This window comes from Halyomorpha halys, unplaced genomic scaffold (assembly GCF_000696795.3).
Source record: "Halyomorpha halys isolate HHAL.00 unplaced genomic scaffold, Hhal_1.1 Scaffold748.1, whole genome shotgun sequence".
NCBI classification, from domain to species: domain Eukaryota; kingdom Metazoa; phylum Arthropoda; class Insecta; order Hemiptera; family Pentatomidae; genus Halyomorpha; species Halyomorpha halys.
In genome coordinates, this window is record NW_027111006.1 from 378,178 (window position 1) to 391,679 (window position 13,502).

At 30.5% G+C, this 13,502-nt stretch overlaps 1 protein-coding gene across 1 annotated transcript; it reads left to right on the top strand.

Annotated features, from left to right (window-relative positions):
• The first annotated feature begins 7,993 nt into the window (after nt 1-7,993).
• LOC106685851 (uncharacterized) lies at nt 7,994-12,800 on the top strand. Its single transcript, XM_014428807.3, has 4 exons — nt 7,994-8,324; nt 9,038-9,245; nt 11,100-11,291; nt 12,468-12,800. Exons 1-4 carry the CDS (start codon nt 8,165-8,167, stop codon nt 12,601-12,603), a joined length of 696 nt encoding a protein of 231 aa, XP_014284293.1. The 5' UTR covers nt 7,994-8,164; the 3' UTR covers nt 12,604-12,800.
• The last annotated feature ends 702 nt before the right edge of the window (nt 12,801-13,502 follow it).

Below are 13,502 nucleotides of genomic sequence, written 5' to 3' on the forward strand. Positions count from 1 at the left end.
TAACAATTTTTTATTTAAAATTATTGTGTTAGATTCAAGTCTTGATATTCCATTTTATAAGTATTTTTCTTTTTCCTACACATAAATTAGCCTTAAGAGTTGACATAGAAAATAAATACAATTTATAGAAAAACCTTATACAGAACTATCATTTATGGTTTTTAGCTATCTATGTGAGTGTAAACTAAGATGTATATGGGGATATTTGATGATAGAGCATATTAATTGAATTTTTTTTGTAGTTAAATAAGTTAATGGTTACAATTTTTAATGTAGTTGTTACAGATGGCTAAGCTCTAAGATTTATTAATGATAAAATTAATTACATGTCTGTTTAAATTTTTGACCCAGATATCTGATTATAGTTGTTAAATTAAACTGCCGATAATAGGGTTAGTGTTCGAAATACCATAAATTTGATTGTTGGTTTTTAAGGATACTGTTTACTAGAAAAATAATATTAATAAATATCATTAATTATTTTATTTTAAACCATTAATCTAATATTAAATATATTGTTACTTTCTCACTACAGAGCATATATAATCATGCAGAAAACAAAAACAATTGTTGTCCTTAGAATCAAAATTTTTTATATTTTAAATATCTAAAAACTAATTTGGTTCCACGTCTGTCAAATTTGTGTTCGGATATTTTGATTAAATTTACAAGGAATGTGCAGGTTGGTGCCTAGGTGGTCCCTGATCAATTTAATCAAATTCTTTCAATTATTTTTGCCTAGGCATGGGGAAACATATTTTGCTTGGCATGCCTCTACTTCCTTTTGGCTCGTCTGATTTGGCCTAATTTGGAAAAATTATCAGATTGGTAAAAAAATGACTTAGTATCAATTTTATTTTTTGATTTGTCCTTAAGTTTGAAGAAATTGGGAATTCGTGTTAACATGGTCGAGTATAAAATGACAGAAGCCTTTTCTGATCTCATTCATACGAGTGACAGGGAGTGGAGGTAGGTATCATACTCTACTCTCCTTCAAAGTGAAGTCAAAAATAGAGGAGTTGAGGTCAAGACCTCGGTGCTCAGGTTTGCATTGAAGTAATGAGCAATTTCTACCAGTTATGAAATTATCTAAAAAAGTGTTAATCGCAAATATGAACTGGATATAAAATGTAAAATTCTATGTGTAACTCGACAATTGTTATAAACTTAGACAGAAGGCAGCTGATGATTGGCTACCCTCATAGTTTTCATAAAGCTCACCTTTTTGGCTTCACATTTTCTGACAGCTTACACTCCATTATATTTCTTTCTCCAAGTATTCCTTCCTTTTAAGCATGAGCATTCATCATTATTACTATTTGAAAGTGGAATAGTTAGTAGTATTAAGAAACATATATTTGTGTTAATGTTAATTCAAAATAGCACATAACAAAATAGATTGTTAAAACTATGATTGCTATTCAAGAGGATATTGCTCCTTCTAAGCCTCAATCAAGATCATTTTCACATGCTTTGCATTAGTTCTTACCCATAGAGAAGTTAATATCACATTACGAAAAAAAGTTTGTACTACGCTGTCCTAATGATGAAATCCTTCCATTGGTAGGGAGGATGTTTAGATGTACTATTTCTTACCTACATCCCATCAACCTCAGCATGTTTATTGTTAAAAGGTTTATTTTTATTTGTTAATTGTATTAAGAAGGAAATGTTTGAGCGAAGTCTGAGCAAGATGTAAGAAATAAAAATTGAGTTCAGATAGCAGTTGATGGCAAAAATACAAAGATTAAAATAATATCAATAACAGTAACATATTTCTCTAAAATGTTCTTAATTTGAAGAAATCTAAAATATTTAGTGAAATATACTTAAAATTTATTATAATACAATGTGTTCTTTTGTACTCCTTACCACCTCCTATGTCACACATGTATTCATGTGTGTGTATGCAGTGGTGGGCAGCTGCCCCTCACTAGAAGTGATAAAAATTAATAATTTAATAAAAAAAATTTTTTTTTCAAGTAAATGCTAATTGTAATAACTAATAAAGTGCTGCGACAATTATATATCATTTTCTTAAAATTTGGATTTCATTCCCCTTTTCTGTGTTGAAATGTCGCATGATTAACTATGGCTTGTCTCCCCTCCCTCCCCTGATTAACTATGATTGACTATCGCAACATATCAACCTTACCAAAAGTTATGACAAAAGGCAGGGAAAGATTGTTCCTATATTATCTATATGTTTTCTCAAAGTCAAAATTGTATCATCCCCATGCTCCAAAAATGAATCTACCGCAGGCTCCTAAAACAAATCCACCGCAGACCCAAAAAACGATTTTTCCTAAGAACTTAAAATTATATCAGGCCCTGGCCCTAAAAATAATTCATCCCGGACCCCAAAAATTATCTGCCCAGATCCTCAAACACCATTCCACCACGAACCCCAAAAACAAATTTACTCAAGACCTTAAAATTAAGGAATTGTAGTGAGGAATTATTTTGTTATAATCAAAGTCAAATTAAAATATAATTTAAATGTTTATTTTACCATCAAATTTCTTTCCTTATTCACACTTAAACCAATTTTTCACAACCAAAATTGTTCATCTTAATTTATAACATGTTCTAATTTATCTTTATTGAATACATTAAAACCCTCACTCCCTTAATCCTTTATTAATATAATTTCCTCCAAACTCTCTTAATCTATGTAAAAGGTTTTCAATTTATCAAAACAAAACTAATTCACAACATAGCAGTTAAATTATAATCAAATTCATCTATTACATGAAATTTCAACAAGTTCTTATGATGCATATGTCTTCATAAAACACATTAAAAGCCTAACTCTCTTAATCCATGTAAATGGTTAATTTTTCATGACAAAACTAATTTACAACTCATTACTTAAATCATAAATTAAACTTTTAATTATTTAAATTTTCTAAGTGATCTTACATGACAATGAAAGACACATTCATAAAAAGGTAGAATTATTTTATCATAAAAGTCAAACAATAATGTATTTTAAATAACAATATTCAATTGTTATTTTACTATTTCATATTTTATCTCCAGTATATTAAGGTAATAAGAGCACAAAGGGATGAACATTAAATCAAGCATAACAAATACTAACTAATGTAAAACGCACATAAATAAATATGATTGGAAAATTATACATTGTTTAAACTACCATTAAAAAATATATACATATAACGACAATGTAGAATGTTAAAATAATAGTACGACTAACTGTCTTAAGATAGCAGCACAAAACAATAAATGTAGAAAATAATAGTTCCAATGAGCACCGTTAGAGGACAGCACTATCGAAACAGCCGTTTTCCAAGTCCAAATATAGTTAAAAAATATTTTTGAAAATAGTTCGGCTAACTGCATAAAGATAGCAGCACCAATCAAAAAGATAGAAATAGTAGTTTCACTAACTGCTGCAAGAGGTCAGCACCATCCAAGCAGCCATTCCCGAAATCTAGCAAGAAAATTTTATTTTGTATTAGGATATTAGGAACTCGCAGGAGCTCAATTGATCAAATCAGGTAGTTGAGAATTGTGTTGGAACATACTTGATAGGTTTTGTTCCAACACGATCAGTATATAGTCAGACGGACCTGTTGAGCTCCTGTGTGTTCCTAATATCCTAATACAAAATAAAAATTTTCCTGCTAGAGTCCAGAAATGCCTGTTTGGATGGTGCTGGCATCTTACGGCGGTTAATAAAACTACTATTTCTATCTTTCTTGATTGGTGCTGCTATCTTTATGCAGTTAGTGGAACTATTATTAAAACAATGTACAATTTTTCAGTCGTATTTCTTCATGTGTGTTTTAAATTAATTAGTATTAACTACACTTGATTGATTGTTCATTCCTTTATGCCCTTATTGACTTAATAAGCTGGGGGTAAACATGTGAAATAGTAAAATAACAATTGAATATTGTTATTTAAAATATATTATTGTTTGATTTTAACTATGATTAAATAATTTCACCTTTTTATGAGTGAGTCTTTCATTGTCATATAAGATCAGTTAGAAACTTCAAATAATTATGATTTAAGTAGTGAGTTGTAAATTAGTTTTCTTATGAAAAATTAACCATCTGCATGGATTAAGAGAGCTAGGCTTTTAACATGTTTTATGAAGACATATGCATCATAAGAACTTGTTAAAATTGAAATTTCATGTGATAGGCAACTTCAATTATTATTTAACTGTTAGGTTGTGACTTAGTTTTGTTTTGATAAATTGAAAACCATTTAGATCAGGAGAGTTTGGAGGAAATTAATTAAATTTCTTCAGAAACTCAGGCACACCTCTATTTCCCAATTTTATGAAGATTTGAAGTGGCTATTGTCATTCTTACCATCGTATTTCCTAGCATCCTTCTTCTGCCAAGTCATCCAATTTCATGTCTTCTTATATTCAAAAATCCTGTTTGAACCTCTGTTCAGTAACTTTAAATTATTTTTTCATCTTTTAGTAATGATTAAATTTTTCATTGTCATAATAATTGAAATTTCGAGTATATACAAGTAAGTACAACACTTGCTGGCAAATGCTATTAAAAAAATTTAAATAAAACTCAATATCATGACAACGGTGTTCCCCTTAAAAAGTTAGGATTTGACAGTTACGTGATCATACATTTTTGGGAACAATATTTTACTCATTGATGAAAGCAACCTTACCAATAATTATGGTGTCTTATCAATGCTTTAAATAATTCTGGTATGTATAAAGAATCATTTATTGATTTTTTGTAAAATATTGCATTATATTTTTGAAAAATTTGTTATTTATATAAATTTGGTCTTAGCTTATGACGAATAAAAAACAAAATTGTTCTATGAATGGCCTACATCTACAAATGTGAATAGACATGTCCATTTAGATACACCGATAAACTCAAAAAAATAAATGAATGGAATATGGTCCGGGTGCGGTAAAAAAAAAAACAAATAGTAGATAATGATACTATTTGAGTTTTTTTTTTTACCACACCCGGACCATATTCCATTCATCTATACACATGGTCAATCAATAATCTTCCAGTATGTCAAAAAAATAAGTTGTTAAAAACAAATTGTTATCCAAAAAAAAATCTATTTATAATAAATTCTTTTTACAAACATACTTAAAGCTATATTGAGGTAAGTTATTAAGGCTCATATAAAATCCTTCGCAACAGTTTTTTTATATTACTTTATTTACATAAAAGATTTCTATAAACACAAATAATTTTGCAAAGATCAGATAAACATAAACATTGCCCCAACAGATACTGCTGTACATGAACAGCATGAAGGCAACAGGAATGTACCTTTAACTGGTTTTCCATCCTCATCCCCAACTACCATTCGCTGGTAAATGTGCTTTTTGCTTAGTCTTGCAGCCATTAAGAAATGTGTCATTAAAAATGTAGCATTGTTCAGGTTCATTCCTGGTCTTCCTAAAATGAAAAGATGATGCTTTTATTAATACAAAACAAGCTTAGGAAAAATAAATAAATAAATAAATAAAATGTAAAATAAGAGATAAACATTATTTTTTTTTACGGTTATAATAAAAATTCATAAAATATAAAGTAATTTTTTCCCAAAATCAAAATAATTATTTTTATGGAACAGTTCTAATTTTTTAAAAACTCACTTTAAGTATTTACAGCAGAATATACATTTCCTTTTTATATTTAAAATAACAGAGTCTACAGAGTGATTCGTTCATGACATTTTAAAAGGATGGTTGCCTTACTTTTGATGATTTCAAATAATGATTATTTTATCTAAGGTAAATTATTTGAAATCAAAGAATGTAACAAAAAAATTTTTACAACTGATGTTTTGGCCTGACTATGTATGGTTCCTTCAAGGTTGAGGGTATGTGCGATTGTATTAGTTAAAGTGTAAAGTTTGCAATCTTAACAAAGTTCATTACTTTCTAGAACTGTATATCTATAAATTTATTAATTAAAATTACATTACATAAAAGAGACAAATATGCTTCTGTAAATCAATAGATGCAAGAAAAAAATAGAGCACCTCTGTTTTGTGACATAACTTAATCTTTTTTTTTTCATTTATTATTCCTGAGGAAATTTATTAATCTGGAAAATGGAACATTTCCATTTTTCACCTTTTTCAAACATTTTGCATATCGATATCCATAACAATAAAAGATCTGAAATATTTTGTGAAATAGTAGTACTAAACCTCAAGAGTACTAAATTATCTCATAGAACAAACCAGGTGTTTTTTTGTTTCGATTTTTGTATATTGTTTATTGTAACTAATCATTAATAACTACCAGAATAATAATTAATTAGCAATAATTATTGCTCCATGTTTAAATTTAAAAAGTGTCTAAAACTTTAACTGGATTAATTAGTATATTCCAATATTTTAAAATAAATACTAATTCAAACCATTGAATATTTCAATAAACAAAAAATAAACTTATAACATCATTCTATTGTTGTGTAGTTTTATCATGATAAATTGCTTCCAGCCACATCTTCCACCCAATTCAATCTCCTAGCCTTCATATAATGAGATATTGACTGACCAGTCTCTGCAAGCAGTTCAGTTTTACTCCACACACTTTTACTCCATGTGTTAAGGCTCTTATCTCCCTTACTTACCCCTGTAACTGTAGGAAGGACTTTCTGTTTCAATCTCTCGATTCTGCTTTTTAAAGTACCTGTTAGAGCCCAGGTATATCAGAGCTGACTTTATCATTGCATTCGACACCCTTTGCTTCAGATTTATAGATATTTTTTGGAACATCAGTATTCTTGACAGAGAGAAGAAGACTCTATTCGCGCTTCCTATAGGCAGGTCTATCTCAGCCTGTTGATCATTTATTGATGTTATTGTGGAGCTGAGGTATTTGAAACTGTCTACTCTCAGAAACAATTTCCCATACATGATTGAAAAAAAAAAATATTATACATCGAAGTTAACGTATAAATAATACAATTTTTTAAAGTAATTGGCTTGGAGTAGATTGCTCTGAATGAATTACCGAACTATTTAAATTTTATGTCTATTAAACCGTAATTTGCGGGGAGATATTCGAAGAAAAATAAGAAATAAATTACAGAATAATAATACCAAACTGGACTTATTTCAGTTTATATAAACGTTTTAGAAGCAGGCTACTCAGTTGCACGACCAAACTCAGACTTAATAAAACGTTCTTCACGTCTTGATATAGGAATCTGAAACCTGAACATTGTGTACAACATTTAACTGTAGAAGGGAATATTTCGTTCGACTCATAAAAATATTGAACTCTATACACTTGTTAATGATCTTAATGTTTCTCAATTCGTAAGAGAGCAAAGAATTAGATGGCAGGTCTATATAATCAGAAAGGGTCAAGAGAAGGTGGCCAGAAGTATCATGGAAGCTCTCGATGGAATAAGGCCTCGTAGAAGATGGAAGGACAGCGTCTCCAAGTATTTGAAGAAAGCATGACTATCCAGCAGGCCTGCTAGCAACAGGGAGGACTGGGAATCAATAGTTGAGCTGTCCAAGGATTGCTTCATGCGCGTGTTGCGCCTATAATGAATGTATTGAGAATCTACTCAGTAAAATCTACGCTACTCTACTTGAATTGATTGAAACGGTTATAAAGCTATTCTCCTCTTTCAAAGTTCATATTGATTATGTTATAGTCAGGGGGTACCATAACCCTACTCTACTTCTAAGCCAAAATGACGTTAAAGGGGAGATTCGGCCACGCCCCTTGAAGGCAACATTACGTTGAAGTTAATAGGGTTTTCGCACATTATCAGTAAAACCGTACATTTAAAATACCGTACAAATATAATAGAAGTTGAAGTAAGTAGTATATCTCTAATGACAATCCATTTAGCCATTCTCGAAAAATTCGTGTTTCTTTCTGTTATGTTCATACTTATTTCAATGTAAATATTAGGGATCCCAAAATATATTTACTGTTCTAAAACGTAAGGAGTGAATATAAAATTTAATTAACTTGGTCAAATCAGTGTAAACCCTTTCCTCCGAGTGTTACAGTGGACAGTACATGCCTAAATGATGAAAACCTCTCTGGCTTATCTAGATGGCATAGACAAATTGGGCTGTTGTTTTTAAGAAAACCGCGGGTAGTTGAAAGTTGACAGTTAGTATATTTTAGTGTAAGTAGTAACCAATTATGGATAGCAGAAATGATACAGATCTACAAGATTCTATGGTAACAACTACACAATTGTCTACAACCATTGGAAGCGTACAAAGTAAAGATAATTTTAGAATTAATGACTGCTGGAATGTTCTCAATTCTAGATTTTCTTTCTATGCTTCTAAGAAACTAAGTAAGTGTTTCGTTATTTTTTATCTTTATTGCAGAACCTGTTAACTAAATTTTTAATATAAATTAAAATTCTGAATGAATCTAAAACTATCTGTCGGTAACTTTAAAACCAAAAATATTTTTTTGAAAATTTACCAGTCTAAGCTCATTTTTTGGTTTTAATAAAGTATCTAATTACCATTCATAGTTTTACTTTGGGTGAAAAATGTAACTACAACCAAAAAACTAGAAAATGTAATGCAAAAGGTTTTGGAATTATGGTAGCAATATATTGGCTTATAGATACGTAAATGTTCTATTAAATTAATTATTTCAATGCTGTCTATGTTTAAATTAAAAACGTTTGAATTTTGAATGGGATTTTGAGTACCATTGTGAGTTTCAAACTATGTTCATAAAAAATACTTCGAAATCATGAAAACAAGTAATTAGTTGTTGATTATAATGGTAGGTGACAAAATGCCAATAGTTGAAAGAATTGAATTTTTAACCATATATTTCAGTTTGTCAGTCTTGAGAAAGATAATCATGAATGGCATAGAAAAATGTATCAGCTAGTGACTATATTATTGTATTTGATCTTATTTATTAATTTCTTCCATGAAAATGACATTTCATTCATGAGATGCATCTTCATTGTAGATTTTATCTGTCGTTTTTATCATCAATTAAATAACTTTTTAAATTATAAATTCCCAATTCTTTTTTTTTTAGGCAACACACTTAATATTCAACCCAAAGATGACTATAAAACAGCTGCAGCCATAGAATTAGACTGTTACATGAATTCTGTTCTTGATAGGCACATTCAGCAGAAGCTTGTTGATTGTGCTATGAAATCAGAGTCAGCATCACCCTTTTTTACCAATTCTTTTCTTGCCAATAGATTTAAAAAACATAAGTCACAATCTGGTTCTAATTTGTAAGTTGGTGGTTTTTACTTTAATTATTTAATACTGGCTTTGTCCTGTTCACTTACTTTTTTAACCTTTATAAAGGTTAACTATTTCTTTTGTAATTAACCATAATTATAAAGTAGAGTAGGTTCTAATTTCTTGTTCCATCTTCCTTTATTAAACATTTTTCAAAAACAACCTAATAATTTTAGTATACTGAACCTGCTTCCAGAGGTATGAAGTTGTCTTAATTAATCAAATTAATCAAAATTTGAGAGTCTCAAAACTCTTGGGTAGATCCAAGGTTGATACAAGAGAATAAGCTGCCATGATATTAATTGAACAAGCCAGGTTCAGACTAGGATATCAAACATAGGACCATATTTTCTCTCTGCGGAATGCACTCCAAAAATCCTGGGCTAGAAAAAAAAGATGTACATTGCCTTCCTCGACTTCAAAGCAACCTTTGACTCCGTTCCAAGACACGAAATATAGGAGGCTCTCAGAGCTAAGAATGTCCCAAGAACATTGGTGGACGCTATTAAATCCACTTATCAAAGCCCAAAAGGATTAGTTAGGCTGAATGGACAGCAATCTGATTGCTTTAGCATTGCAAGGGGTCAAACAAGATGACAGTTTAAGTCCCTTACTTGGATGAAGTGAAGAACGGAGAGGACATTCCTGGGCCATAGAAACCTCCACCCAGTGATCATACATCTCCTCCTTTACACGGACAATACTGTCCTTGTTGCGGACACCCCTGATAAATTACAGCAGGCAGTGACTGAATGGCACAAAGAGCTTCACTGGAAAGGAATGGAACTAAATACCAGCAAAAGCAAGATATTACAAGTGGGGAGGCAAGTAGAAGATCTCCATATATATTGTAACGGGGAAGAAATGGAAGTGGTTGCAGATTTGACCTACCTAGGAACTATAATAGACAGGTCAGGGAAACTAGACTCAGAAATATCAAAGAGGATAAAGAAGGCTAATGCAGTCTATTACCACATCTGCAATACTGTAATAGGGAAGCGAGAGATAGGTAGGAATGTCAAGCTCCATACCTACAAGTCTGTATACTTGCCGATACTCTTGTATGGAGCTGAAAACTGGATATTGATGGACCGGCAGGAGAGTAGATTCACTGCTGCAGAAATGAATTTTCTGTGAGGAATGATGGGGAAGACGAGAGATCATTGCCCAAATGAGAGGATACTCCAGGAACTTGGGGTTGCCTCTGTGAAGGAGGTTCTGCAGATACGGCAGTTGAAATGATTCAGGCTACGTAATTAGAATGGAGTAACATAGGGACCTTCTAAAGACGATAGAGTACATACCAGATGACAGAAGGCCTCGTGGACAACCAAGGATGTCCTACCTGCAGTATGTCGACAGGTTTTGCAAAGCAAGGATCTTTGTCAGGCCAGGAACCTAGCTGCTAATAGAGAACATTGGAGCCTGTGGCTGAACGGTTCCCTACACTGATTAGGCACTATAGGGAGGAGCAAAAGAAGAAGAAGATATTATTAATTAATAATAATAATTAATTATTAATGATGATGCTAATCCTATTTTTTCAGAAATTGATTTGTGTTAAGCCCATTGAGCAAGATTCCTCACGATCAGTTTATCCTCCTAGGTGTATCTCTCACAACATTGGTTAAACATTTGCCAAATGTTCAATATATATGATAGTTGAAGGGTACAGGAGAAAAAATGTTCAGTTACACTTAATATGCTTCATTTTTTATTCAATATAATAGAATAACCCACCTCTATCTTTTGCATTATTGCATGTCAATTGACATGAAAACCCTTGCCCTACTTATTACTCTAACTTACTATTTTCAGATAATGTATTAATTTTGAAATTTTAGCAAAAAATGTGATCATTTTTTTGAATTAATGAAGCTCAAATTGTTAAACTATGAAATGAATTCAAGAGAGGAACAGATGTTTATTGAATCTCTTGATGAATCTGAAAGATGGCAAGTATTACAAGAAGAATTCAAAGAAAGATCTAATGAAGCTGTGAGAAATTTCGTGGATAACCCACAAAATGATAACAAGTATGTAATCTTTTTTACTACTTCATTATAATAACATAATTATTTGATAACAAAACCTATTAACATAGTTAAGGTTTATTAACAGCTATTCTTAACTCATTATATCTATCCGATGGAATCCTTAAGCCAGAATGTAGAGTCCGTTAGCTAGTTGTATATATATAAATAGTTGACGTATAATTCAAAATATGAAGATGGTCAGAATAAAGAACAAAATTGTTTTCAACTTTTTATATTATCCGACGTTTCTCCCCACTTTGTAGGGCTTTACAAGATAACATAACATAACATTTTTTTTTTGTTTTGTTTTTTCATATTAATATAACTGGTGAAATCATAATTCAAATAGGAAAAGTATTTTAACTCATGATGTGTTTTTGGCAGACAGGTTATTGCTCAAAATATTAAAAAAATCTGTTTATGAGATATAATGCATATTTTTGTACATTACACATCATGCAGAATTTATAACATTATAGTATCACAGCTTCGCACACTCTCATAAATAAAAACCTTTTATTTGAACTATTTAATTGTTAGGATTCCTAGCTTTTTTCCGTTTGCCATTTTTGGGAACCACTTTTCTAAAGAATGGATTATTTTCAAATTGGGGAACATGACAAAGTTTTTTTTTTCAAATTTGTTATCCAGCATTCTAATTTTTTCAAAGATGCAGTAATCTTGTATTTCTCGGGGCCACTGTGAAATGAATTCTGACTCACCTAGGTGGGGTTAGAATCCACAATCTTCTAAACCAAGTACTCCGAGACCCTGTCAGGTCCCCCTACCAATATCTTCTTATGAGATGTAGTATGATGTTGTAAATCCTAAAATCTTCCTCAGTAAACTGTCTATCTGACACAAAAAGAATTTTTCAAATTGGACTGATATTTCTCGTAATCAGCACATTCAAATAAACAAACACTTAAACTTCTGTGGACTATGAAGATGATCTGGTTAAAATTGGTTAAGATTAGATTAGTAGGTTTTAAGATTGAATGTAGGTTCCGCGATTAGTGGATTTTATATATATATATTACAGATCATGTGATCACATACTGATTATAAATATTCCTATTTGCCTTCTATTTATCTATGTAACTCATAATAATCAATATTGTTGAGTTGAGATTGATACAAGACTTGTGGTTAATGCAATTATTTTTATTTTTTTAGGTTACATGAATCCATTAAAAAGGATAACTTGATGATAAAAAAATTAGATACAATCAATAAAGCACTTTTGATGGGTATTGATGTTGATTATATGGAAGATGAAGAAAGCAAGAAAATAATGTTCAAAGATATTTAATTTTATGTGTTTAGGGATATTTTATTTTTGTATTAAACAGTACCTGAAAGTTAATGCAGTGCTTCACAAATGCAAATTTTTAATTAATTAATGTTCTTGTTTGATTGAGTAAGATTCATGTGTTCATAATTTATTTTAACTTATAATTGTTCGAACCATTTCTGAAAAAATATATAAATTTTAATGTTTTGTTTTAACTTTATATAGATATATGTTGAAACACCACAATACATTGCCACATCCTGTCCTCCTTGGTTAAAAACTTCAGGCTAAGAGTCTTTTATTTAGTGATAAAGTCTGCTGCCACTAGGGTTAGAGATAGTTGGGTAGTTCTGACTTTCAATTGTTTTGATATTGACTGGCAGCTATTGATACTAAGGATAAACATTTTTATGGTATCCTCTCAAATTATCCCATAATTTAAATTTGTTAGAAGCTGTTTTTGAAGTCCATTAAGCACAAATCACTGATGCCCTTTTTTTTTATTTATTCACCAAATCATGACAATTGTTTTCTGACGGGATGGCAATATTTATCGGTCGGTGCCAAAATAATAAACATTAAATGAAGTACCATGTAACCTAGCTATGTGGGCCTTGCATGTGTGAGAAAGCTCAACTATTTTTCTTTCTTCTTTTTTTTTTTTTTCACTTTTCTGTATAATTTGAATGAGGTATCGTATTAATAAATTGACTATGATAAGTTTTCCGTAAGTTTCTCTTCAAAGCAGTGGGTGATGTTACATATGAACAAAAACTTCATTATTTCTAAAAATTTTAAATATTCCTAAGCTAAAATAACAAATATAAATTTTTTTATTGTTATTTCAAACAATATTCTTATTATAGTGTATAACTTTTTAATTAAATTTTGTGAAAGAACAAATTAAACAAACAAAT

What these genes read in the sequence shown, in the direction of transcription:
- LOC106685851 (XM_014428807.3), top strand. Translation starts at nt 8,165, where the DNA reads ATGGATAGCAGAAATGATACAGATCTACAAGATTCTATGGTAACAACT. An exon ending in CTATGCTTCTAAGAAACTAA is followed by an intron (nt 8,325 to 9,037) that starts GTAAGTGTTTCG and finishes TTTTTTTTTTAG; the next exon opens with GCAACACACTTAATATTCAA. An exon ending in AACCCACAAAATGATAACAA is followed by an intron (nt 11,292 to 12,467) that starts GTATGTAATCTT and finishes TTATTTTTTTAG; the next exon opens with GTTACATGAATCCATTAAAA.